This window comes from Gavia stellata, chromosome 6 (assembly GCF_030936135.1).
Source record: "Gavia stellata isolate bGavSte3 chromosome 6, bGavSte3.hap2, whole genome shotgun sequence".
NCBI classification, from domain to species: domain Eukaryota; kingdom Metazoa; phylum Chordata; class Aves; order Gaviiformes; family Gaviidae; genus Gavia; species Gavia stellata.
Genome location: NC_082599.1, coordinates 54,281,807 through 54,308,664, shown reverse-complemented (window position 1 = coordinate 54,308,664; position 26,858 = coordinate 54,281,807). Strand labels below are relative to the sequence as shown.

The 26,858-nt window shown below is 36.6% G+C and overlaps 1 protein-coding gene across 1 annotated transcript in view; it reads left to right on the top strand.

The window, feature by feature from the left end:
- The window catches only part of BBS9 (Bardet-Biedl syndrome 9), a 301,703-nt gene that overhangs the window by 146,544 nt on the left and 128,301 nt on the right, over nt 1–26,858 (top strand). The window contains exon 21 of the mRNA XM_059819084.1: nt 6,281–6,503. Coding sequence (XP_059675067.1) covers nt 6,281–6,503 — 223 coding nt within the window. The remainder of the gene's footprint in view (nt 1–6,280; nt 6,504–26,858) is intronic.

The window sequence follows — 26,858 nt, the reverse complement described above, 5'->3', positions numbered from 1 at the left end:
CTAAGACATTTTATGTGAAGGGTTTTGAAAGAATTTTATTGTGCTTATGAAGAGATTTATCAGCAAACACCACTCGTACAGGTTTCTGTAGGCACCTATGACGTATTTCCCTTGTTTTGCTGTTATCTGCATAGAGCATTTTGTTACATTTTTTTAACAGAGCCTTTTTTGTTGCTTAAAAATTCCAGTAACCATAGTTAGCATTTGAGTGAAATTAAGTCTTCTCATCTCATTTTATAAAATAAATTAGAAATAGAAGCTTTCTGTGGGCAAAGTGACTTGTTTCTTGGGCAGCAATGAAGTCATGTAGCTTAAAAGGTTGCCTCCAAATGTCTTAAGCCTATTTAGGGAAGGTTCTTATCAGAGAATTATTAGCATCTCTTGCGAAGTACAAGAGACTTGTAATCCCACTGACATGAACTGTCCATCTGTGACTATCTACCTTTCAATTAAATATTTTTGTCTTTCAATTTACTTTAACACATTCTTCTGTATGTTCTCTGATTATTTGGACAATAAACCAAATTGTTATCCTGTGTTGATGTAGCTTACTGGGCATTTTTATGAAAAAGAAAAAAAACCCAAAACCCCCAAAACATTCAAGCATGGTGTGTTGAGGTGTTCTAGGTGCAGTGCAGCAGATGTTATTAGGATGGAGTGCAGCTGATGGCAGTGATTGCTTAGAGCTACTTTTTTTACCTCTAGATTCTGGTCCGGAATAGGTGTCAATATTCTTGCAGTTTAGGGATATACATAATATCATGAGAAATAATCATAACAATGGATTGAAGTAGCTATTTTAATTATACTTTTTCGTGCTTTCGGGGGTCTTGTGAAATGTTAAAGATTTTTTTTGCTGGTGATCTGGTCACAAGCCACTTCACCTGGCTTGCTAAAAGGAACTGGGGGATTTAATTGAAGCAAAAATCAATGGCCTAATGGAGAAACAGCTATGAAAGCATCTAACCATTTTAGAATAATACTGTGTCTCAGTGGGCTTATATCATTAGCAAGTATTTATTGAGAAGTTCCTGCTCTTCTGTGTTACCTAGTATAAGAATGGGATTGGTTCTGAAAGTCTTTGTTAGACTTTTGGGCAAACAGTTCTACTTGGAGCTCTTTAACCAGAGTCAAAGGCATGGCAAAGATTTCAGCTACTTCAGTCCTGTGTACTGGGTATAAGCGTGCTTTCAGGAGACAACATTCACCTCTCAACTACAGTCAAAACAATCTTCTGTTTTTATGGTTCTCTAAGCATTTCCCTATTAAAAAATCTTGTAGAATTTAGAACAATGTTTCTTTCTCTTGCAGACTAAATCATTAACTCATTAACTTTTGTATCTTTTCAAACCTTGTAGGTATAATCTCCAAGCTAAATAATGTCTTTTATGGGGTTGGCATTTACACGTTTACTTTGTTGTCTTTTGTTTTGCTTTCATATAACAAGGATTTTTCCATCAGTTTGGGTGGTACAATAGTTAATTCTGCTGACTTATTATATACTTCTGTTATATTAAGCATCACAAAGCGAACTAGGGTTTACATTCAAAGAGAACCTTTTGCTCACCTCTTATATCCAGACAATAAAAACATTGGAAGACTAACACCTTGGCAAAATTGAGTTTCCATGGTTATCTATATTAAAATAGAGGAAAAGTCATTTGGGTTGTCTGGTTTAAAATTATAAATATAAATGATATTTGTACTTGTGTTATGATGCAATGTAATGAATGAGTTAAAGTTTCAAACTTCACAAAAACCCCCGCCTGTTCAGTTTCCGTGCTTTGGTCTACATGTGTCTTGAGCATTTTCTGTTCAGAGCCTTTGTAGGATTTAAGTTCTAGTGCATTATGTGAATTTATGACAATTGCAGAATACTAAAGGAAAGGAAATGCTGTGTCAGAAAATCTGAGCATTCATTCTCAACACATCCCAAGGGTCCTTTCTGTCTCCCAGTTGCACCTTTTTTGTACTTGTGTGTGTGTTCTTTTTAAAGCCTGAGAACTATCTGAAAGTAAATCTACGTATTATTTAGATCTATTACAGGGTTTTTCTTACAGGACAAAATCTAGCTCATGAAGATTGCTCTGGCAAAAGCCTTTTGTAAATATAAATACTCAATGTAATAATAATTTTTAACTTTTCAGAATACGGATTTAAGAAAAAGTACTTATCAAGCTGTTTCTACAAAGCTACATAGCTGTATGACTGGTTGCTATAATCTGGTTCAGGTAAAACTTGATGAATATTAGTGGTGCCATAATTTCAGAAGGCTTGATAATATTTTTGAAAATCTTTACCTTGGTTTTATTCACTCTTTATATGTTTAAGATAGTCATATACGGTATCCTTGCAAATCATAGATTTGACTGCCCACTGTTTCTCAATGATCAGCCAAATCAATCTATGTATAGAGTTCGTCAGTTAAGTGAGATGAGGCTTGGCTGTCTAGATGTGTGTTTGCCATTAGCTAAATCAGTGGTTTGTGTGTCAAAACCCTCAATGTCTCAGAATAAATTTTAACAAAGTCTGATATTAAACAATATGGAGAAAGGTAGACTTCTGGTTTATTCATTATCTGCTTAAATACAGCTTAAAATTTGGTAAAACTTGTTGAAGAGTTTCAGTTAAAAAGCAACTAATGCTTTTTATTTTTCATAAAAGGTGCACGTGGTAAAACTTATAGGTAAAATATCCTAACTTGGTTTTTTTGTTCAAAGTGGTGTGACAGAAAGTGCTGTATTATCTACTTGAGTCTCTCATATTTAGTAGAACTTGCCCATGTTGGAAGCAGTTCACCCCTGTTCTGAGGGGAAACATGAACAAAAACCACTGTATCTGCCAGAAATTCTTAAATATATAGGGAATATAAGTGATGTGTACTGATACAGTCTTAGTCCTGCTGGTATCACAAATCTACATTTGGTCTTCAGACTCTGGCAGTGTATATGATTTGGTTAAAAGAAAGTGCCAATCTCTATCTATTACCTACAAGAGAAAAGTAATAATGTATACATGCGAAATATGAAGCCAAGCTTTTACCAATGAAAAAGTTAAATTGATGAATTAAGTATTTTTTGTATCTATTTCAGGTTATACAGTCAATATGAAGAATTTGTGTGATTTAATAGTACCTCTTTCTGTGTCTTGACTCACATTTGTTGTGGCAGTTACGGCAATGCTTGCTTGTCATAAGCTGATGGATTACTGGTATCACACTTCTGTTGAAGGTGTTCCTTTCAGACCTCAAATATGCAGAATACTGTAGAGAAAGCTATTAGTGAATATTACAACTATGGCTGTAGAATCGTTCTTCAATGTGGGCTATAGACTTAGACCACTTTCATTTTCAAACATCTTTTAGCTTTTTTAACACGTAAGGGGTGAAGAATTTTTCTTCTTCCTCCAATTCTCCCCTTGCACCAATAAAAATTGCTGACAAATGCAGTCTTATTTGCGGCCATTAGTTCTTAGTTGTATAAAATCACCTCAACAGATTTCCATCAGGATTTTTTTTTTCAGGTAGAGGTAGCTTTTGCATACTCTTTCACTAATCATAAAGGCTGTTTTGGATTTGACTGGACTTACTAGATCAACAGTCCTTGAATTGGAGAAGATAGTTTTATGGTCTACTGAGAAACCAGTTTTACATGGAAATTAAATACAAGAACAAGGGTTGGAAAATGTTAAGGCTATGGTACAAAGTAAAATATACCTGTGTGAGCCAAGTACAGAATACTAGCCACTTTTAATTTCCTGACTTCCGTTAGCTTGTATTTCAGTCTCCTTATTTAAATGCTCCTTTTGCCTGCATTTTTATAACTTACTTGGAGGGATATATTGTCTAGCTTCTCAGCTACTGTATGCTGACACCAGTTAATTACGTGTTTCTTTGTCTTTTAGTGAAAATCAAGATTCTTATGTTTGTTGTCTTATTTTTCATGATTTGTAGTATAATTAAGAGTGCCTGACTTGACTGTTTTTGATGCTTTGTACATATTAAGTTTCATTGCCCAGTATGTGGGAATGTAGACAGCATTTACCAGCTCATTAACCTCTTTAAACTGGCTGCAGAATGGATTATTTCCTGTTACCATCACAGGTCAGTGGATGGATTAGACTCCAATGGACTCTTTCTAGAATATTTTGAAAAATGTTAAGCTCGCACAGCATTGATTGACTGGCATGATTTTTCTAATTCATATGTTTTACTGGGGGGAAATCCAGATAATACAGTAGGTTAATGTGTCATTGTTCCGTTCTGTTCAGGCAAGGCAAATGTTGACTAAGAAAACACCACTAGTTGATCCTGTTCCTCTGCAAAATGTAAATGTTTTTACATTTTCAGCATGTTTTCAGGACACTCTTAAGAATAGTGTATGTTTGGACCAGAATGAAGTGCGTATGACTCTGGTTTCACTGATGTACTTGCCCACTAGTAAGCATCTGTCCTGGACCTGTTCTTGGGAAGTAACAAGGTCAGGAAGGGTGGCGTTTGCTTCTCTAAGTGTTGAAAGTAGTACCCTAGCCTTCACAAAAGCCATATGTATCTACTAAAAGAAATTCACAAACCTTATTTGCTTGACAGTGGACTCCGACAGGGTTGACACCATCATTCTTTAAAATTGGGACTAGTGATGTTACACTTACCCAGTCATGGAAATTTGGATAGGTAGGTGATTTTGCTGTTCAGCTGAGCATTTTTGATCAAGTAAAATGCATCATAAGAAGTTGTTTAAAAACTGAAGACTCTGGGGTTGTATTAACTACAACTGGATACTTGAGTTTTCTTTTTGTTCTGCCTGAGTAATCACCATGTAAAGAGCTACCTTGGTGTTACCTTCTGCTAGCTTAGCAGCAGGTAGAGCCTGGGGGGTTCCAGACCGTAGCCTCAAAACTTCTAAAGTCAATAAAGACTATTGCCAAAATAAGTCCCAACCAATCAAGAGTGTTGAGAGAGCAGACACTAGTACTGCAGTGATTGAATATTACTTCCCTGCACATGTAGGCAGCACATATAATAAAACTTGCTTACAGGTAGCTGAATACTGAGAGATGTTATGGGTCCTGAAGTTAGCAGACCACAAAGCCCTTCATATTAGCTGCTAACTCTGTCCAAGCTCCGTAAGATTGTAATGAAAAGACATGAGCAGGCTTTGTGGCTAACTTGCAGGTTCATTAATTATAAACACTTTGGGTTAATCACATGGTCTCATCATAGAGTGTAATTTAAGATTACAGAATGCATCAAGAAGAGTCAGTTCTGCATTGCACACTGTATAAATGAGGTAGATGTCATATATTAGATTTTACACATTAACCTAATAACCTTGTCACAGATAATAAGACTTCTGCTATCCAGGATTCTTACTTGAAGGAATGTCTTTGATTTGTTTCTGTTGCTGAAAACCGTAGGACATATTACAAACTTGAACCTAACTTTTAAAGGTGCGTTTCAAGGTGCCTAATGAAAAGGAACTTACTTGCTTTTACTGAGTGTTATTTGCAGGAGTAACCACTTTATTTTGTGGAAGCATGTATGCTGAATATTCCACTGAATATAGCTTTTCCTCATGAAAGCTTTTCTAGAGATACCTGCTTGTTTTAACTGAACTGATAACTAAGCCGGTCTTCTCATGAATGTTTACAGCTTCGCACTATGCTGTTAGAAATCGAAGTCCCAGTTCATAAGAGCACTGACACACCTGTGCTAATGCTGTGGGTATCATAACTGAAAGTTAATTGGTCTAATATATGGATACTGAATATCTGCAGCTTTGTGTTGCAGTCGTGGTGGTCTGTGCTATTGGCATATTGTCAGAATCTTAGACAGTGATTCCAAACATCATATAATTGGGTACCTTTTTTTTTTCCTGGTCTTGACATATCTTCAGCATAATGTTGTATACTACATATTATGTTTGTATTTACATTTCAATTCAGTTCTTAATTCTAAATGTCACATCCAGGAACTTCTAGTTTTCAGTTATTAATACAATTACTGAATTTAATTGTTATGTCACATACTGTACATATTATTATTGAAATTATATTTCTCTGTCAATATTGGGACATTTGGTTTTTTCAGGCTTGCTGGGCAAGTTTTTGCTTGTACAAGCTGAAGAACTGGGTGTTCGTGACACTCATTAACCCCCAAATTATATTTTATGTATCCGTATCATTTGAAAATTTTTAGTCCTTGATTTGTACTTTGTTTTTAATATGCTATATCATATTACAGCTCACCTAATTTTATTTAATTTCCTTTTCTTTAATCCAGGGTTGGGAAGAAACTGTGGATGCTGCCATTTCTTACTTGTTAAGAACTTGTTTGTCAAAGAGCTCTAAGGAACAGGCCCTGACTCTCAGCAGCCAGTTGTGCATGCCCAAAGATACTAGCAGACTGAAGAAGAACATCACCCTCTTCTGTGATAGATTGGCCAAAGGTGGTCGCCTTTCCTTAAGTACAGACTCAGCCACTCAGCAAGCTGCTGTCATGCCAGGTAAGACATGAAGTGTATGTTCATAATTAAAAATATGTATTTGTCTATTAAAATTAGGCCCATTTGATTGTCTTAGCAGTTTGTCTTTCACTGGTTGTGTAGATCAAACACTGGCAGTGTTGCTGACAAGCAGAATGAGTTAGGTAATAAGATAATTTTAAATCTAAGTCTTAGCTCAATTTGATCACTTATTGCTGCTCTTACAGCATATGCACAGTAATGCAGCAAATGAACCTCAGATGGCCATCTTTATGCTCTAAAAGCCTTATCACTTATTTCTTTGAACTTTTCAATTGAATGTATACATGTGTGCATTTCTAACGTGATGGAAAAGTGAGGAGTGAAAAGTCCTACTTTCTTGATAGAGAAATTATATGCTTTATGGCATATGCATATGGCTAGTTATATGAAGTAGTGATAACACTGAATAAAAAACCTGCAACTTTAAAAAGTGCTAGTTGGCTGCGTGATCTCACAGAAAGCATGAAATTAAAGATGAAACTAATTTAAGTAGGTGTTGAATAATATTTCTCATTTGGAAGAGGAAAGTAGAGAAGATTTCAGTGTTGCACAACAATTTAAATGAATGTCATGGAACTGTGATTATTTTAAAGAAATTTTGTTCATATCCTTTTCTATATTCCTGCTTTTTAGCAACAGTGGGAGCAAAGCCACACCTTTTCTGTAGAGTGTGAAGGCTAGCATCTTTGTACTGCTGCAAGACACTTTCCTTCTGCCTTTTTTCTCTAGCGAGCCAGGCAGTCTCTTAATAAACATCAGATACTCTTGCTGACTTAAAAACAGGGGTTTCTTCCCAGCTTCTTGCTCTGGGTTTGGGTTGGATGTTCGTTCAGCTTCATAGTCTCCTAGACCACATAATATCATTATGGTCTTGGGCCTCAGTGATCTCCTTCACCTACAGCAGTCTTTACATCTGTAGGGAAAAGTATGTATTGCATGCACACTTCATGCTTAAAATTGGGAGTTTATTATTTTGTCTTCATGGGTGTTGTTTTTGGTCAAGTTTGGAGTTGTGTTAGGGCAGTATCTTGATTTTCTGTATTTTGTTGTCTTACATTACAAAGAATAATTTTATTACTGTTTAATATCTGAATGGCCTGTGCAGTGTTTCAGCAACTCAGAAGTCCTTGTTATTACTACGTACAGCCCTCCTTTGCATGTGCTGCTTTAAATGATTCAGTAAAACAGCTGTAGACTGTGCAATGGTAGAAACTATATATATAATTTTTCTTTAGTGTTACACTATGCCCGTATCTGGAAGTAGACTGATAATCATGTGAAGTGAAGAAGTGAGCCAGAATGAACGTGAAATTAGTTTTACAATTTTTTGTTAGTATTTCTGTTCAAGACTAAAATGCATGTTAAGGGTATTTTCATTTGCTGAACTTTGAAAAGATTTTATAGGCATTGTTTTTCCTTCTAAGAATTTTGAAAAGGTGTAAATAGCTGCAGTTCATCTTTTTCCTCCTAAGCTAGTAAGGTGAATTGATTTAATATGGAAATTCACTTCTGCCTGTTCAATTGACTAGTGTTACTGAGACTGGAGACTATTCAATTTGGTAATGATTAATTCTGTTAGGAAAAGAGTAAAGTTTTTAAAAATTGTAAACAAATTAGAAGAAATCTTGCTCTTGATGAAGAATCTTGGGAAAGTGGTCTGGTCATGCTCTCCATGTTGCATATATAAAGACTAAAATTAAAAAAAAAATTTAAACCTACTGTTTTTTATTACATGAGGCCCAAATAACACCAAGAAGGCATGAGTGATACACACTAGAATAATTTTTACCATTGTGGTACCGGTAGACAGTTATACTAGCTCTCAAATAAAAATAATACAAGGAAACAGTACATTCCAAACAAAACATAAGATATTTGACTTTGGGCTGTTGGCCATGTATTGATGATATGTGGGACCAGGATTACCGTTTCACATGAATAGTGAAAATTTAAGTACCTGTAAGGAGCTGTTTGAGACCTACTATAGCAATGTCCCACCCAACATAAACTGTTTTAGCTATACTTGAAACGCCCTTTGGCCATGATTTACATTAAAAAGAATTAAAATCTGTAATCCAAATACAGATTCCAAAATAAATCATTTTACTCTCAAAATGGCTGACTCCAGTGTGTAGTCCTTTTGAATAGCAAATCACCTAATTAAGAATCAAAATTATGGCCTAATTAGGCTAACACTTCAGAGTGTCACAAGAAGGTATAATTTAAAAATTATAAAACCTAATACACCTTTATTATTTTCACTAAGAGTTCAGCCTGAATTCTGGATAAAAGGGTCTGTACATTTATGCATTTACTCATTTACTGTTGAGAGAATATGGTTTTTGGAAAAGTATGGAAGAGCTTAAACATAAGAAACTTCATCTTCAATACAGGATAGGCTCATTAGAGATAAATACTTCTGCCAAATGCTTAGAATAGCATAGTACTTAAGTAGTTATTCTCTAGCAGGATGTGCTGTATGCTTTGAAACCGTGGGTGTTTGTCTTTGGACAGGCTGGAGAAAACTGCGAGCTTTCTTGGGAGAATAAAGATTATACTGAGGCTTTTTAAACATGTTTGTCTTGTCAGCTGTTTGGGTTTTCTGTGGCTATCTCTACATTGGCAAGTAGTGTGGTCTGTTAGAAGCAGATCTGCAGGGGGAAGTAATTGAGGCTGGCAATATGACTTCGATCATCTATGTGTTTCAGAGGGGGTTTGAACTAACTCTGTTCCTGTCTGATGTACTGATCCTCCATTAGCAGTTGGAGTGATTTAAGTGCGTTTCTGGGACTCATCTGCCCTGTTAGATTCACTTAAAAGAAACAAATTCATGTGCCCAAGACCAGTCCTCAGTGTGAAAACAGTGCAGTTAGTGGGGATAATCAAGAAATTTGCCTCACTCTTGATTCCAACTAAAAATACCTGTTCAGTCTACACTAGAAAGAAACTGAGAATGATGTCTTATAAAGGGAAAACAGTATACAAAATAAATATATGCTGTTGAGTAAAGAGCTTTTTAATAATGCCTACAAAACAGAGGAATGCCTTCTCCCAGTCCTTAAAGGGGAGGGAACAGGAATAGGTAGAGCAGAATGAGGCAGAACTATACATGGTGAAGGAGATGGTGAGAACTGAATTTGTATCTGAGGATCTATGGTTAAATATTGGATGTTAATGTAGGGCAAAGTTCTTCAGGATGTTTAAGCTCCAAGCTAAGCCAAAGATGGTCCTGTAATTGTTCAGTAGTGTAGCTGTCATTAGCTTGAGGATCTTGCTCAATGCCACTTTTTCTGAAGCCCATTCTTTTTCTTAATTGCAAACTCCTTTTTCTATAGCAACCAACTTTTTAAAATTTGTTTAAAAGTGCCTAGGACCCTTCTGGCATTGCAGCACTATAACGGTAAGCTGGATTTCTAGAAGCTGTATTTAATACGTTCAGGATGGTGTACCCTGAAATCTAGAGAAATTGCCTGAAGCCACATTGAAAAGCTGATGATTATCTTTAAGTGTGCAACTATTTGAAAGATACCTTCAGAAAATAGTTATCAGTATTTGTAGTTAATCCAAGAGTGTATGTTAGAGGTATGCCATGGTCTCTGCTGGGTCTGGTTTTGTTCATTATTTTCTTTAATGGCTTCAGTGATGGAATATGGAGCATGAATGCTAAAATTGTGGTTTTGCAACAAGCTAGCAGTAGTTTCAAGCACAGTGAAAGAGCAATAACTCTGATCTTGATAAATTAGAGGAAGGATGTGAGGTCAGTATGATGATGTTCAGTTGAGATAAGCGCAAAGGACTCTAGCAAATAAGAATCAGACAAAGTGAAAACTGAGAAATAATTCCTTAAGCACTGTTGCTGTAGGAGAGACTCCTGGGGGTTATAGTGGACCAGTAACTGAATAAAAGTCAGCAATATGATCCTGTTAAAGGCGAATTCCAACTTTGGGATGTAGTCATACGACTTTAATGAGGAGATATATTTATTTCTTTCTATTCTTCATGAGAAAGATTTGGTTGAAATTACAGTGTAACAGAATTTAAGAAAAATGTAGATAAATTGAATACAGGTCAGAGAAGAGCACAAAAAATACAAAGATTGAAACAATTTTGCTTTTTGTTTCTTCTAAGGGAAAAAGAAAGCCAAGGTTGAGGAGGGACATGATAGTTTTCAAGTATGTAAAATGTTCTTATAAGGATGATTAAAAATTAATCAGAATCATTGGCTAAATATGGTTATAACTGTAAGCCACATCAGGCTACATCATGTACTGTGTTGCCTTTGGCAATGCGTAAACGGTTGGATGAGAGGAATGGTGAAGGGCTTAGGGAGTGGTGCCAACCCGAAGTGTGGGTCAGTGCCAGGGAAGTGCTGGGGAAAGGTGCTATAGACCACCCAGGGTGTCATGTATTGAGCTTAATGGGTGTGAGAATTTATAGCATAGATCCTGATTACCTGCAGTGAATTAATTCTGTAGCTTTTAAAGGTCTGTTATAATATCTATGTGTTTTTTAGGATTGCTTTGAAAATTTTAAGCAATGTCAGCTGTGGCTGTTTGGAGACTTGTTTAGGTGCCAGTCTGGTTGATTGGAGCTCTATTTGCAGTATTGCCTAACCTGTATTTTGGGTATCTCAGGTACTCTTTGGCTAGAAAATGTGATCATGCTTTTCTTATAGTAGTTCCTGGTGTGCAAATGGCACCTGTACAGGTTCAATGCTTTGTTCAAGCGAGGATTTTTATTTTTATATTAGGACTTTTTCTTTAAACCATCCTTTTTCTTCTACTTCGGGGTTTTTTTTTAACTGGATTTCAATAATTTTTTCTCTTTTTGTTTATTTAGGAGATTTTTGTGTTGTGCTTTAGCATGATTTACTTAGTTGAATATAACTGGAGCAGTAAAGAAACTATTCTTTAACCTGAAAATCAGTTACGGAGTACTGCGTCACTGAAATCTGTGGAAGGCCAAAGACTGTTGTCTCCTCAGGTCAACTGAATCTTCAGAACTGAAATTATAAGGAAAAGCAGGAATATTTTGCATCCAGGAAATAGGATTTGCAAATAGTTTTGTGGCAGTGTAATATTTAAGATTTATCTAAAGGTAGAGCTAGAAGTCAAGCCAACTGCCCATCTAGTTTTCTCTTCTGTGTTGCGATGGGGTTAAGGTACCCAGAGTATCAGTGACAAAGCTTATCTGAACCTTGGACAAGGTTGAACAATATCTCTTGACAGCTTATATGCTAGCTTGATGTCCTTATAGGAAGATTTTCCTAATATTTGATGTGTGGTCTTTCCTGCAAATCAAACTGGTTTATTGTGAATATTGAAGGTGGAGGTGGCAATTTATGATGTTCTTTATAATTTTTAAAGCTCTGGAAGATTTTTAGGACATCTTTTCAGTAACTTTTTCTTTTATACTAATTGTGACTAAATTATTTCAGTCTTTTTTCATGATTATTTTCAATTCTTGCTGTTTTGTTTTCCAAAATGGAATGCTTTTTCTATAGCAGGGAGTATACCCTGATATACTCTGCTCCATCTCAATCTCCAGACCCTTTCCTACACATTTGTTGCCTAACCAGATGTTTCCCATTCTGTATTTATACATATGATGTTACTTTCCTAAGCGTGGTAGTATATACAGTATATACTTGACTTGACACTTTGTCTTTATAGCTTTCTTAATTTATCAAGTTGATTATAATTCTGCTTTGTATAATCATGATTCTATCATTCAGATTAGGAACGGGTAAATACTAACTTTAAAGACATGTTCTTTACCACATTAAATATATATATGCACCCAGAATATATTCAAAGTCATGCTTTGCAAGAGAAAGTTTTCCTACTTTTTTTTTTCTTGTGTAAGTTTATAAAAACCTCTTCAAAAACCTGTACTGATAGCCGTGAGTGAGCATCACCCATTTTGAAGCTGTGTTCTTAGCTGGAAAACTGGGATGCATCAGAATGTGTCATATTCCTTAAGGAACTCTCTGTTCACATGCTACTAAACTTGAGGAGAATGTCAGGACTAATTGGAAAAACATGTGGATTTGAGTTCCTGGAAGAGCAATATTCATATATATGTATTAGGCATAAACATCGCTGCAAACTTCTTAGTATACAGAGAGTGTGCTCTAAAGAAAGACTATAATAGTTTGTTCGATCTGAAAAAAAATGGGATTTTTGTTGCACATTCCTCTCTTACACTGTTAATTATCAATTCTTCATTGGTCATTAGGGGAAAGGAACAAGCAGTATAACTCAGGTATTCTCAAACTTCATAGCATGGACTGTGGACACAGAATATCTTGCGAAATCTAGTGCCTGCAATTTGGACTCACACAGATTCCAGTCTCCCATCTGTCACGGTAATGTTACCTCAGTAGCAACTACAGTAATTTTTTGCCTGGAGAAGTTAGAATCATGTAGTTTAAAATTATTCAAAAGCAATTCAGCAGCCTGAAGATGGCACGGAAGTCAGCACTGAGGACTAGACGATGTTTTTCAACTACCAGCAGATATTCTTAAAATCACTGGAGGCTGATGGATCATGGTTTGAAAACTGTTCCTGTAACTTCAGTATTGTGAGTCTGAGATCATGGTGCATTGACAGCTTTGTATAGCCCTCCATGTTGTTGCAGAGAAGTGTATAAAAATTGCTAATATATTTTTTTCCTCATAGATGTGACACAAATCCAGTGTTGTTTATCTCCACAGAAGACTACAATCCATTATGAAATGTGATTCTCACTTAAGATATTTTCCATATGTTTTCTGTAGCAATAAAATACTAAACTACTTTTTTCACTTTTGTAACCCTTAAAATAATGTTTTTGGATACTTTTTTCTTATTTTATGAATACCCAATATATTTAAACTAAAGCTTTTTAACAATGCTTATTAAATCTATGTAAGGAAAGTGAAAGTAAAATTTTATTCACAAAGCTTCATGCAAGTACTTGCAAGGATTTTGTACACCTGAACATTGGATGGTCCTGACTGATGGAACTGGCAGTACACTGAGGTCAGTGGAAACTGTCATTGACCAAATTAGATTCAGCATTTTCCCCATCTTTTTCATAGTGTCCCTCACCTGTTTCCACTATTTCACGAGACAGTACCATTTACAAAATTGTCTAGAGGACATTGGTAAGTATCTGTGGTCTCAGGAATCTAAACCTTACTAAAAGTGCCTATTTCTCATTGCAAGTCAGTTTGCTGAGGACTTTTTTCTTAAATGTACCCAGAGGCACTTAAAGCACATTTATAAAACACTGCATGCCAGTTCATTCCTATGGATTTGTTGGCTCAGGCCCTTAAATATGAAATTGACATTAACTCACTTAAACTGTTGCCATGAAAACTCTCACTTGTCTTTTCTAGCTTCCTTAAAATCATATAGGTTGATCAAAAAAGTACCTTGGAAGACTGATTCCCCCAGGAAGCGGGTTGTTTACTAAGAGTGAAAAAGTATTTTTTAATGTATGAGTTTATATTGGAAAGACTGAACTCTGCATTTAAACAGAAAGATAAGCTTTTTCTTACATTTGCTAGCTAAACTTATTTGTTTAACATATATTTATATGAAGTATAGCTACGTATCACTAAAGTATCACATTCATTAACCTTAATTTTCTTAAGTGCTCAAAACTTACAGACACATTTATCTGATTCAAAAGTTAATGTATGTTTGCATTTTAACAAGTATATGTTTTTTCTCTCTTGCCAGTAGAAGCTGGGGTTCCCATACCCAGATAAAGGTTTCACTGTGGCAAGTTGTGTACTACTTGCATTGAAACCAAAATAGAACTATCATCACTGTATCAGTTTTTTCAAACTTCCCATACTTTTCTTACTGCCTTAAGGCAAACATTTGGTAAAATGTGTACTTTTCACCTTCTGTTTGTAGCTCTTCCTTCTAGTAAGACTACTACTATAGCTCTGCTTTGTTTGCTTTTCTCTATTTTTCCTCAATTATTTTTTGCATTTCTCCTCTCTATGCTTCACTGGTTTCCTTCTCCATACTGTGCCCTTTGATGTCCATGCAACTGTATGCACGGTTCCTTCACTGTGATAGTTGAGGCAAGTAACTCTTATCACTAGAGCGATGAAAGGGTAGGAAGACACTTTTCCTCGTCAGCTGTCAATCTGGGTGGCCCAAAGCAGTAACTGGAGAGAAAATCCTGTGGTACTAGTGTGGATCTATCAGGCAATGAGATTTTAGCAAGGTTTGACAAAGGCGTAACAGAGACTAAATCCATAAACAGTGTGATCATTGTGTACTTCTGTATCCAATTTGTGCAGCTCTGCATGGCTGAGCTGTTGAGACAGTTTAAACATGTCTGTCTTCTTTCCATCTAATTGCAGATAATAATCACATAAGAATGATAATAAGAACAAAGAAGTTGCCATAACTCTTACAGCCCCTGGCATTGTCATGCACTTCTGTTACATTGTGTCATGCCAGCTAATAAGGAGACGTGATATGGTATATTATGGAACATGGTATAGTGGTACAACTTAACGTGACTTTTAGTTCTCCACGTTTAAAATACTTTTGCAGAAATTTATTGGCTGTTCATGATGAACAGTTCTAGCTTAATATAAAAGCCTAGAAATAAGCAAATAGTAATATATCAAACATTTTAAACTAATTTTTGGGGTTCTATTTTTGAGACTAAAATATGTCCCTTGCCCCATAAAGCTGATTTAGTGAAAAGGAAGGGGAGTAGCAAATCATTAGGGAGAATTTTGGGACAGCAACAAGATTTTGTGGTTGCTCAAGAAAAGCTTAAGACCAGCTTGATGGAGCCAGAAACATTGATTGTTTGGCTCTCTGATGTAAATCTTTACTCTTTGTAACTTCTTTCCATTTTAACTTTCTTTACTCTTTCAAACTTTTATTCCCATTGTTTTAGTAACTTTGGTAATTTATTTCTGTGGAAAGGAAAATTGAACTATACAGGAGTGACTTTCCCAAGGTCATACCATGAGCCAGTAACACCTGTGTATAAATAGAACTCAGATATGCCTTGCAGTCTTGTGTCCTATCCCCTATGTACAGTTGGTTTTAGGTGTTTTACTGTTAAAACACAGGTTACAGATTAATAGATTGTGGTGAGCCAGCTTGCCTTGCAGCCTGTTCTTATATCATTCTGCATGGTTCAGGTGAACACATTTAAAAATGGAAATCTGAATATCAGACATGGGAAGAGAGTGAGGAAGAATGTCTCAGGTGGTCTTTAATGAATTCCGTCAAATTTTGTCACCCTGCTGGACTCAAATGATAGTTGTCCAAGTGGTTAGTTTTCAGGGATTACATAAACAATGGTAAAGCATTTGGATTATTTTTTTTATTGACAAGAAGGCATTGATAGAAAATACATATATTTTTTTTTAGGACATTCCAAGATTCCAATATTGTGAAAAGGGACAAAATAAGATGGAAGGGTGACAAGATACATTTGTGTGCAGGGTTGTAAAAAGGTTTTTATTACGTTGTTGGGAAAATCTCCCCTCCTCAATTGATATTACAGCTGGCAAAAACCACAGAGTGAAGGAGTACAAAGGTTAAGAAGGCTTAAAGCAATAACATTTTAAAAAAATGAATAATTTAAAGAGGAAAATGTAATGCATAATGAATAAAAAAGAAATCCCACTTGAGATTTGGGATTCGTTCGTTGTACTATGAAATTCAATTGGCAGCATTGCAATTCCAACTTGCCTCATCTAAGTACAGTTAGGATCAACACATTAGTGCCTTGCTGTGTGCAATCCTATTACTGACTCTTTGCATTGAAATCCATTAAATTTTAATATGTCCTACTTATGAATCATTTGTGACCACTTAATGTTGGGGTAAGCATTTGGTGAAAATAATTGTCAGTTGAAAGAATTTCCCCTAATGATCGTGCTTGTCACTGGGCTTTTTCTATATTGCTTGAGTCCTTGAGAGACCACAAGCAGAAATAAATTTCTGAAATCTGCACTAATAAGCTAGTTGTTCAAAACTATGGAAAAAGTGTTGCTAAAGGAGAAAGTGTACAGCCTCTGACCTTCCATTTCGGAAAACTCAATAGTAGTAAGTAAAAAAGTAAAAGTAAAACCTAGATAGTTATTTTAAGAGGCTGTAACAAATAATGTAATCCATTTTCAAATAAAACCAAACTTTAACAATGTAGCATAATCCTTTTATTTAAGGTGTGCTATTAATGGGGAGTCAGTCTTGTATGTCCAGTCATACTTTGGATTTCCATTTAACAGGTTTCCCTTAGTTCCTTTAAGTTTTGGTTTCCAGGATGTTTCAAGAACAACCTATATGACAGAGTGCCTTGATATTCGTACATGAGTTGTAGGCATTTGAAGAGCACAATTAGCTTTGCAGTTTAGACGACATGACTTTTCCTTTCCAGTCTGTATCTAGACAAGACCGCCAGAAAATTACAATGATTGTCTATTTTTCCTAAGTACAATCATGGCAAAGCATATCCATCCACAAAAAGGTATTGGGAGAGACATATTACAGAGGGATGAAGGGGTGGAGGGTGGTGGAAAACAATTTCCAGGTCACCCCTCCTCCCTTAAAATGCTGGAAACAGGTTCTTTGGGAGCCTTTCCTTTTGTACTTTTTTTATATGTGCGCACAACATTTCTCTTAAGTTGATGGTAAGTATTCTTTTAACATGATATATAGCTCAAGCCAGAATATGTTAAGGTTAACAGCTTATTCAGTTTCTTCTGACTGGAAGTAGCATCCTTTAGTCAGCAGAGATGCAACTGTTTACACATCAGGAGATGATGTGGCTGTTACTTCAGGCACCACAACTGATTTGTTTTGTATTTGCTACTTTTCTTTGTTTTCTGGCACATTTAGGTTGAGTAAACCCGACTCTTCTCTTACGCTGCCATAAATTAGATGCATCTCAGCTGAAATTGCTAGTGTTACGTTATTCAAAACTCTTCTGAGCAAGTGTGCCCAGAATGAGATAGTTATTTGCATGATTTTTTTTTTGTTATCACTGAATTTGTCTTACAGCTTTTGAAGGGAAACTCTTAGTCCATATCTTTGGTCCTAAATAAATTTAAAAAAAAAAAAAATTACTTGAGCTATGACGATATTTTTTTCTCAAAATTCAGGTCTTTTTAAAATGAAGTAAAGGTGTCTGTCTATGTGGGATTGATTTAATCATTTTTATTATGTAGGCAGTGTAAGTAATATGTATGAGCCTGTGGAACTCTGTGGTGAATTAACAGTGCAAAACTATATGTACATCACTAACACCACTTATAATGTATTTGCTCTTCCACATTACCATAAAGGAGTCTAATAAATCTAAACCTAGTGAAAATTTCATATTTTGTACATGCAGAACTGATTTTTCAATTACTTCAGACTTTTTTAGGGCCTAATCCAAATCCTGATGAAATCTATGGGAGTTTTTCCATAGACTTCAGTAAGCTTTGGCTCAGGCCCCCAGTTTTCAATTTTTCAAATACATTTGCCAAAAATCTGCAGAGAGCCAGGCACTTGGAAAGTTTTTACTTGCAAAGTACAGATGGTTTTGAGTTGCACACAGAAAAGTTCCCAATGCTTTTTTGAAACAAAAAAAAATAGTTTGAAAGGTCTTATAACTTTAGTAGGTAAAAGAGTGGCTTTAATATTTGAAGCAGAAATTGCCTTGGGTCTTAGTCTAAGCATGACAAATCCTATACTAGAAGATTATTTTTAAAATGCATAACTACATGATAACAAAGCTTAAAATGACAATCTTACAATAAGTTTAGCTAAAATTTTCTTGGGTTGTGAGTTTCAGAGAGCCAGGGATGTCTGTCCTAATAATGTTTTTTTTGCTACAATGGAAAACTACGCTGCAATTAAAGAATAATTCCCCGAGGTTAACTACACCAATTTGAGAGAGAGCTCTTGGACTTCAGGGAACATATTATGCAGACAGATCCATCTGGTGATGCAGGGCGGTTTTCACTGCCTTTGGGTGGTTGGATCAGCAGACTTGGAGGTAGATGTGATTGGACAGGCTGGGTTTTAGAGAGCATGGGGCACAGCCTGTGCCTCAGTAAACATAGCTCATACCCTTGCATATCAGCCTAAGATTAAAGTAGTGGTGTTTTAAGGTAGCATCTTCCGTTATGGATGGCAGTTAACCAGGTGTAGAATCTCTCTCAATTTACATTTTTTGTTTGGTTGGTTTTTGAGTGATCACCTCCAGCTCAGATAGGATGCAGATCTGGCTGCAGTAAAGCTCCTTAGTAGCTGCCTTGTGAATTGCCTCCCCATGGTCTTGATGGCTTTTTCTTAGGGAGAAAAAGGGTGACATCTTCCTGAATCCGAATGCCTGACATTGTTACAAAGCTGTGCATCATCAGTATTGAACTTGTGGATTTTTTCCTTAATTTTTAAAGCATGAGAGCATTTTGGAAGACCAGTCATGTTTATGACTGTTCCACTTCTTGTGAGCAGTCAGCTATTAGTCTACTCGTGAAACTGGTATAGATAGTTCAGCTAGTGTTCATATGGTAACTGAAGGTCCATAAATTTGTGTTTCCCTTGCCCCATATTTGTACAGATTCACCCATCTCTAACACTTTGATCTTGTATTTGATCTGGAAAATGTAATGAAATCAAACATGCGGTGCTTCATGACACTGGCGGATTTGAAAATTCTTTAAAATAGTTCTTTTTTTTCCTAATTGTGTCACTGGCTGAACCACTAGTGATAAGGGGGCAAGCAAAAGTGAAAAGCTGCATAAACTTGAATCTAGGAGGTTTTGTTTGAATTCAGTAACACTTTGAGGCAAAGGTTTAGCTCACCCTCTGCTAATTAGAATGTTGCTAAAGCACTAATAAAAAAAAGCGTAGTTAACTAAATAATGCTAAACCAAATACACCATGTTATAGAACTAGACAAAAAAAAAACATGCTAGAATCTCTAATTCTAGGCTGTAAACACTAATCGGTTTGGAAGGTCAAGTTAAACATTATTTGAAATTGGCTTTTACTGTCTAAAACCATTCTCAAATGAAGTTAGGTTTTATTTTAGTCTATTTAGTATTATAAAAACCTTCAGCAAAGTGGTAAAACCCGCAGGCTTGATGAGTTTCATGTGATTAATGTGGTAGGCTGGTTATCTGTTGGGTGTTTGCTGTGTATATACCACAGCAGGGTGCATTACCAATAGCTCTCTGTCTTTTGATGAAAGATGCACTTTATTAATTCTGACCTTAACCAAAGCCTGACTGTTATTCCACTTGAAGAAAACTAGTTAACTGTAAATTAGAGATATCACCAAAAGGGGTATTACTTCAAAGTTGGGATGGGATATGATTAGGGGGATGTTCCACTGTATTAATCGAGTTTCAATTTTAATGACCTACTGTCTTCTATGTAACAATAAGCAGCTGTGCCACACTGTGTGTTTCAAAGAACATTTACTCAGCCTTCAAATTTACCATTAGAGATCAAAGAGAAGGTCTGATGTGTATGGATGATGAAGGATGCCTCAATTCAAATGGATGGCTGAACAGGAATGGTGCATCTAGAGGGTAATAAATATTATGAACAACCTTTTTTAATGTAAGTTATGTGGTGCTGAACTATATTAAATTTTATAGCTGCACTGAGAAATCTTCCATGATTATCTTAAAACTGTATCAGAGTACTGATAAGCATGTGTGTTTTCTCGCACTTTTTTCAAATAAACTTTTCAGTCAAAACTGAGGGTTTTTTAAGTAAAAATAATTGCTGGTGACATTCTTGAAAGTGGCTTAGAAATAAATGGGTGCTTGAATTACATATAGGAATTTGCAGAGGACATTTCAGAGTAAAGTCTGGCTAAATGATCAGACTGTTTCCTTCCAATCTTAAAATCTATTGTAATAGAGATGAATTAGTAATTCTTGGTTTTTATCTTCTCTAAAATGGAGAGGGTTTCTTGTAATCAGAGTAGTCATTAGGGGTATTAGTTTGCTGTTCAGGGATACTTAAATGAAGTTATAAACTGATATTCTCATTTGAATCAGGTCTTTGATAAAGCAGGTAATAATGTGACAGGAGTTACACAGGAGATTAAAGTTAGTGGAATAAATTATGTTAGATATCCTGGGTCTGATTACATTCTACCATAAATTGTTGAGAAGAAGTAAATTCTATGGAGTAATGTAAAGTAGAATCCAGCCAGATATGATGAGGTGATTAAAGAGGTTAAGATCTAGCAAGGGCCGTATCCCATGTTCTGGATAGGATTTTCCTATGCTCCTGTGATTCTATCCTAAAAGCCCTTCTGAAAATAAGACAGTTTCATGATGCCTGTGGCAGTAAACAACTGCCATGTTTCCCTGCAAAGGCACTGTATTGGCAGAATTAATACTTACCCAGTCTGAGGAGAACAAATTAACCAGTTCTGCTTGATTATTTCATTTAATTATAATCAAGGGAAAAATACTTGTTGTATAGTTTTACAACAGATTTCTCAAATATTTAAAAAAATAATTACTAGTATCTATGTCAAAAGAGGGCGTTTATTTTTGGTCGTCTTTGCAGCCCATTAAAAACAGAGCTTTGTTCTAGTTTAGTGTAAAATTGATTCTCTTGTGGATAACTTGATTCTCTCTGGCTATTGAATTGCATATACATGAGACCATTTTGGTTAGTGTCGTTACAGTGTATATTGTAAACCCTGTGAAGAAATATAAGAGGAGTTCAGTTATACTATTCATGGTTAGTCTACTCTGAATTTGGGTCCATGCTATGTAGAAGATACTCCTTCAAGTGTGTACTTTGTGATTCACTGAAAAACAGGAAGCTTTCTGCAACACAACATTGTCAAACCAAGAAAGCACTTCATTTTCTTGGTTCAAATTGTTCCTTTTTAATGCAGGTATGCCACTTCAGCAGCTGTGAGCATCAGTGGTTGGTAACGGGTGGCTGAGGGAGTGATGATAATTCGTTTGCAGACTGGTGGTAAGGTTATGCTAAGGAGAGCTTTGGTACATCTGGTGCTTTGCTAAGATGAAAGAAATATGTTTGTTGTGGATGCTGATTATGTTGTACTATTTTTGGCAAGTCAACAGTTTACCTTGGTAGAATGAAAAAGGAACAGTTGTAGAGGTATATACCATTAAGACTCACCATGGTAGGTTACATTAAGAAATTCTTGGCAGGCACAGCAGTCTGGTCCTTCTGAACAGTGATATAATTGTTTCGATCAACAAGATAAGGGTGAAGTCCTGGCCCCATTGATGTTTCTGGGAGTTTTGCCATTGACTTAATTTAGCCAGGATTTCTCCTGTTTACTTGACAGTACTGTATGTTACTGTTTTACTCGTATTCATGTAGTGGTTGGTAACCTTCTGACTTAGCAGAATGCCGAAGAGTGAACTCTGAAGCAAACTTCTTTTAAAAGTACCTTCAGAGTTTGAATTCACTTCAGGTGGGTCTTCCTTCAGTGTTTGGACAAAAAGGAAGGTACAGAAGATGTTTTTTAGCTCATTGCAGATTTGGTGTTAGTAGAAAGGAAAACACAAATACCCAATTATGTTCTGGGAGGGAAAAAAAAAAGAGGACTGTAAAAGCCTCATTTTTTCCTGTAACTTTGGTGCAATGACAGCAGTGCTATCCTCTTGTCTTTGACAAGTGCAGACATAAAATTATAAAGAAAATAGGAAAAATACATTGATTAATTTCTCTTGATTCCTACTGAGCACCAAGTAGGAGACACTCAGCATGTAGTATTAGTAGCTGTACCAAACCCTTTGCAAAGGCTGACTTTAGCAACTGTCACAAAATGTGAACTTAAAATATTATATTTCCCCTAGTACTTTTTTTGATTGAAATCTTCAAATGAGGAGAAGCTGTAAGAGAGGGCCTGTTGTGTAATTGGTGCTTAACAAATTCAGACGTTTAGCTGGTGCACAAAAAATACCACAAGTGTTAGAGTTCACAGGAAAAAAGAGCAGTCTGCTGTAAGTAGCATTTCATGTTAGAGAAAGTGCAGATGCTGCTGCAGGATGTATTATATTTCCATAATCAGTGATAGATAACAAGAATTGTTTAACAATCCATATCCTTACGTGTGCACTTAAGCTATGGGCAGATCAATAAAAAAGCATTAAGCCTGGTGCCAGCTGAAGATATTATACCTGCAGGCTATTTGACTACATAACGGAAACTAAATCTGGATTTCAGTAACTCTATTTAGGCAAATCACTATCTAGACAATGTCTTTTCCAATTTCTCTTTTAGTTCTGGGTCATTTGGAAAGGGAAAGTCTATACTCCGTCTCTATACTATACTCTTGTTTAGTATTTCTAACAAACAATTCTTCTATATATGAAGGAAGTATAGCTAGTGTCTTAATGTAAATGTTGTAGTGCTTCACAATAATAATAATTTAATCACTTTGTCTTATATTTAAAGTTATTCCTGAGTCCATCTGTGAAATGGTGGTTAGTTATGCATAGAAGAAAACTTCATGAGCATGTGCTGAAATGACTGCTCAATTAAAATAAGCTTTCTCAAGTCTTTAAAATCCTATAATGTATTTTCATGTACTTAGAGAGTGAAAGATGTGTTGCATTTAGATGCTGGTCTGATATTGTAAATTTTACATGAGGAGGAAAGTACATTGACCTGTAAGGAACTGTTTGAATATGAAATAATGAACAAAATTTGAAGTTTCAGGACAGGTCAGAGTTAAAAACCTTCTAAGCATGATCAGAGTGGACACTGAATCCCCAACGTGAACTCTTTCACTCTAAAGACATGCTACTATTGCTCTGCTTTACTTGGTATTGTAGACATGACCAAATTAAAGCAAAAGGACAGAGCACACTTTTTTACTGATGAAATGTATCCTTGGCTTTTGGTCATTCTGTGTATGAAGTCACTAAGCTTATTTTATGGAGAGGAGCCAAGACAACTTACAGTGTGTTTCAGTCATTTTGAATAGGCAAAAGAATCAGAATGCCACAGAAATTCAGTGAGCTTGGCTATACAACAAATTCTTTATAAGAACACAGAGTTTTAATGCAAGAAAATTAAATAGCATGATGTTTACATAGTTGGATTATTTTGTGGGGTATGTGGTTTGTGGGTGTTTTGGTGGGTGTTTTTTTAATAGAAATTGTCTGCCATCAAGTTGTTACTTTTAATGAAGGAATTTGGATCTTACTGAGGTCAGGATGAATTCTGGTAAAAGTTGATATCAAGTGAAACAAAAAGAGTCAAAAAGATGTAATTGATTTTTTCATATGAAATATTTCTGCTATCTAATGATATAAAGAGGATAATATTTGATAGTGTTTGTAGTCAATTTGACTCTAAAATATTTAGAATAACTTTAAATATTGTGCACATTGTGGGGACTAAGAAATTGCTCATGCTGTTATTAAACTTTTGTTACAATACACTGTCAAAAGAAGTTAATATAAAAGATCATAGGTTTGATGGCAGCAAGCTACAGTTAGATGATCTTTGACTTGCCACTCAGATACAGGTATTTGGACTTAAGTTAGTTTCTTTCAAGTGATGTACAAATAAAGAAGAAAAGTAAACATGGTATGTTAGTGCTGTGGCTGGAGGGTTTAAATAAAGAAGAGATGGAATTTAAAAAGAAGCACTAAAGGAGGAGTGACATTTCTGAAGTATAGGAGGAGCAGCAGCCATGGTGGTGTTTTAATCAGTAGCTTCACAGGGAAAAGTCCACCAAATAATTTAAAGCATGTCCACATTTGCAAAAACCTAGCTTCATTTGAGAATGGTTTTAGACAGTAAAAGCCAATTTCAAATAATGTTTAACTTGACCTTCCAAACTGATTTGTGTTTATAGCCTAGAATTAGGGATTCTAGCATGTGCTTTTTTTGTCTATTTCTGTAACATGGTGTATGGGGTTTGCATGGCAAGGTTTTGGTAGTGGGGGGCCCTCAAGGGTTGGTTTCTGTGAGAAGGTGCCAGAAGCTTCCCCTATGTCCAATAGTGCCAATGCCAACCGGCTCCAAGCTGGACCTACTGCTGGCCAAGGCCGAGCCCATCAGTGACGGTGGCAGCACCTCTGGGATAACAGAGTTAAGAAGGGGAAAAAACTGCTGTGCAACAGCAGCTGGAGAGAGGAGTGAGAATATGTGAGAGAAACAGCCCTGCAGACCCCAAGGTCAGTGAAGAAGGAGGGGAGGAGGTGCTCCAGGCGCAGAGCAGAGATTCCCCCGCAGCCCCTGGTGAAGCCCACGGTGAGGCAGGCTGTGCCCTGCAGCACATGGAGGTCCACAGTGGAGCAGATATCCACCTGCAGCCCCTGGAGGACCTCACGCCAGAAAGGGTGGATACTGTGACCCCATGGGAAGCCCATGCTGGAGCAGGCTCCTGGCAGGACCTGTGGACTTGTAGGGAGAGGATCCCACACTGGAGCAGGTTTGCTGTCAGGACTTGTGACCCCGTGGGGGACCCACGCTGGAGCACTCTGTTCCTGAAGGACTGCACCCCGTGGAAGGAACTCATGCTGGAGCAGTACATGAAGAACTGCAGCCTGTGGGAAGGACACCACGGTGGAGAATTTCGTGGAGAACTGTCTCCCGTGGGAGGGCTCCCACGCTGGAGCAGGGGAAGAGTGTGAGGAGGAAGGAGCGGCAGAAACGATGTGTGATGAACTCGCTACAACCCGTATTCCCCGTCCCCCTGTGCTGCTCAGGGGGAGGAGGTAGAGGAAATTGGGAGTGAAGTTGAGCCTGGGAAGAAGGGAGCGGTGGGGGGAAGGTGTTTTAAGATTTGGTTTTATTTCTTATTACCCTACTCTGATTTGATTGGTAATAAATTAAAGTAGTCTCCCCAAGTAGAGTCTGTTTTGCCTGTGATGGTAATTGGCAACTGATCTCTCCCTGCCCTTATCCCAACCCAAGAGCCTTTCATTATATTTTCTCTCCCCTGTCCAGCTGAGGAAGGGGAGTGATAGAGTGGCTTTGGTGGGCACCTGGCATCCAGCCAGGGTCAGCCCACCACTCATGGCTGTAATGTTATTCAGAGTAGTTATAAACTACAAAAACATGTTTTAGACTGTGGGATATTCTTTATTATAGTTTGAAGCTCTAATTACTAACTGGATTGTTTATTGCTGAAAAGCCTCTATATTGATAAATTTGTCACTTAAGTGTCACTGAATTCTCCTTGGGAAAACCCCTAAAGATTAATATCACTATAAATGAGAAAAAAATTGTACTATTTAGGAAGTCTAAAATGTTCAGCCTCCCAATTAAGGAAAGGTTGATCTTTCCATACTACGCTGTAGGGAAAATGGCATATTTGAGGCAAATAGAGGATCAGATGTTTTGTTAATCAAATGTAGAAAGCCTTCAGAAATTCTATAGGGTAGATACTGTAGGTAGTAAATACCAAATTCAAATTGTGTGACAAAATCTGTCTTTAAGTGACAGGTTCTTATGCATAAGATCTCATTTATGATTTCCATTGTACATCATAGGGAGAACATTGAAACTGAGACCCAGTCATGTTTCTGGTTTTTCCTATGCATAAAGTGCTGTGTTACGAAGCATGTGTATATTAGATAAAATTATTGATGAAAAGAGATTTTCGATTACAGTTAAAGAAGGTCAGAATGCAGTGGTACACAACAAGCCTGTGATTTTGCTTCCTAAGATAAATGAGAAAAAAAAAACCACTTTTTGACACTTCCATTACTTCATATCATTACTTCATTTTGATGTTATGAAATACTCTCAAAGACCCTTTTGTCAGGCCCGCCCTCTTTTCCTTCTGCATACCCAAGAGCTTTTTTTGGCTACTACATCCACTGGAAGACATTTCTTTCGCCAAGTCCTGCATCACCACCTTTCTCACCAGCACAAAAGCAAAGTGTGGGAAAACTCTGTTGATCTTTAGACTTGCCATATAATATACACTGTGTTATAGTTATTGCAGAAATATTGAAGTCCTGCACTTATGTGGAATGGAGTGCCTCCTCCTCTGTATACGCTTGTGTTGCATTACTGGAGTTATTTTTGACCTGTTTTCATGTTTAAGAATGGAGGACTTGTTAAAGGAAGGCTTAGATGGGGCCTCACACTTCTTGAAGGTGCCTGATGGTAGCAGGACAGAAAGCGGAGGGGAGTCAGAACATGGGGAAGCTGTGTCACATATAACATAGTAAAATCTCTTTTTCTGTGTCAAATACTGGAACAGGTTGCCCAGAGAGTTGGTGGAATCTCTCTTTTGGAGACACTTGGAACTCCTTTTGATATAAGACCCAGAGCAACCTGATCTAGCTGGACCTGCTGTGATTAGGAGGTTGGATTAAACGACCTCCAGATGTC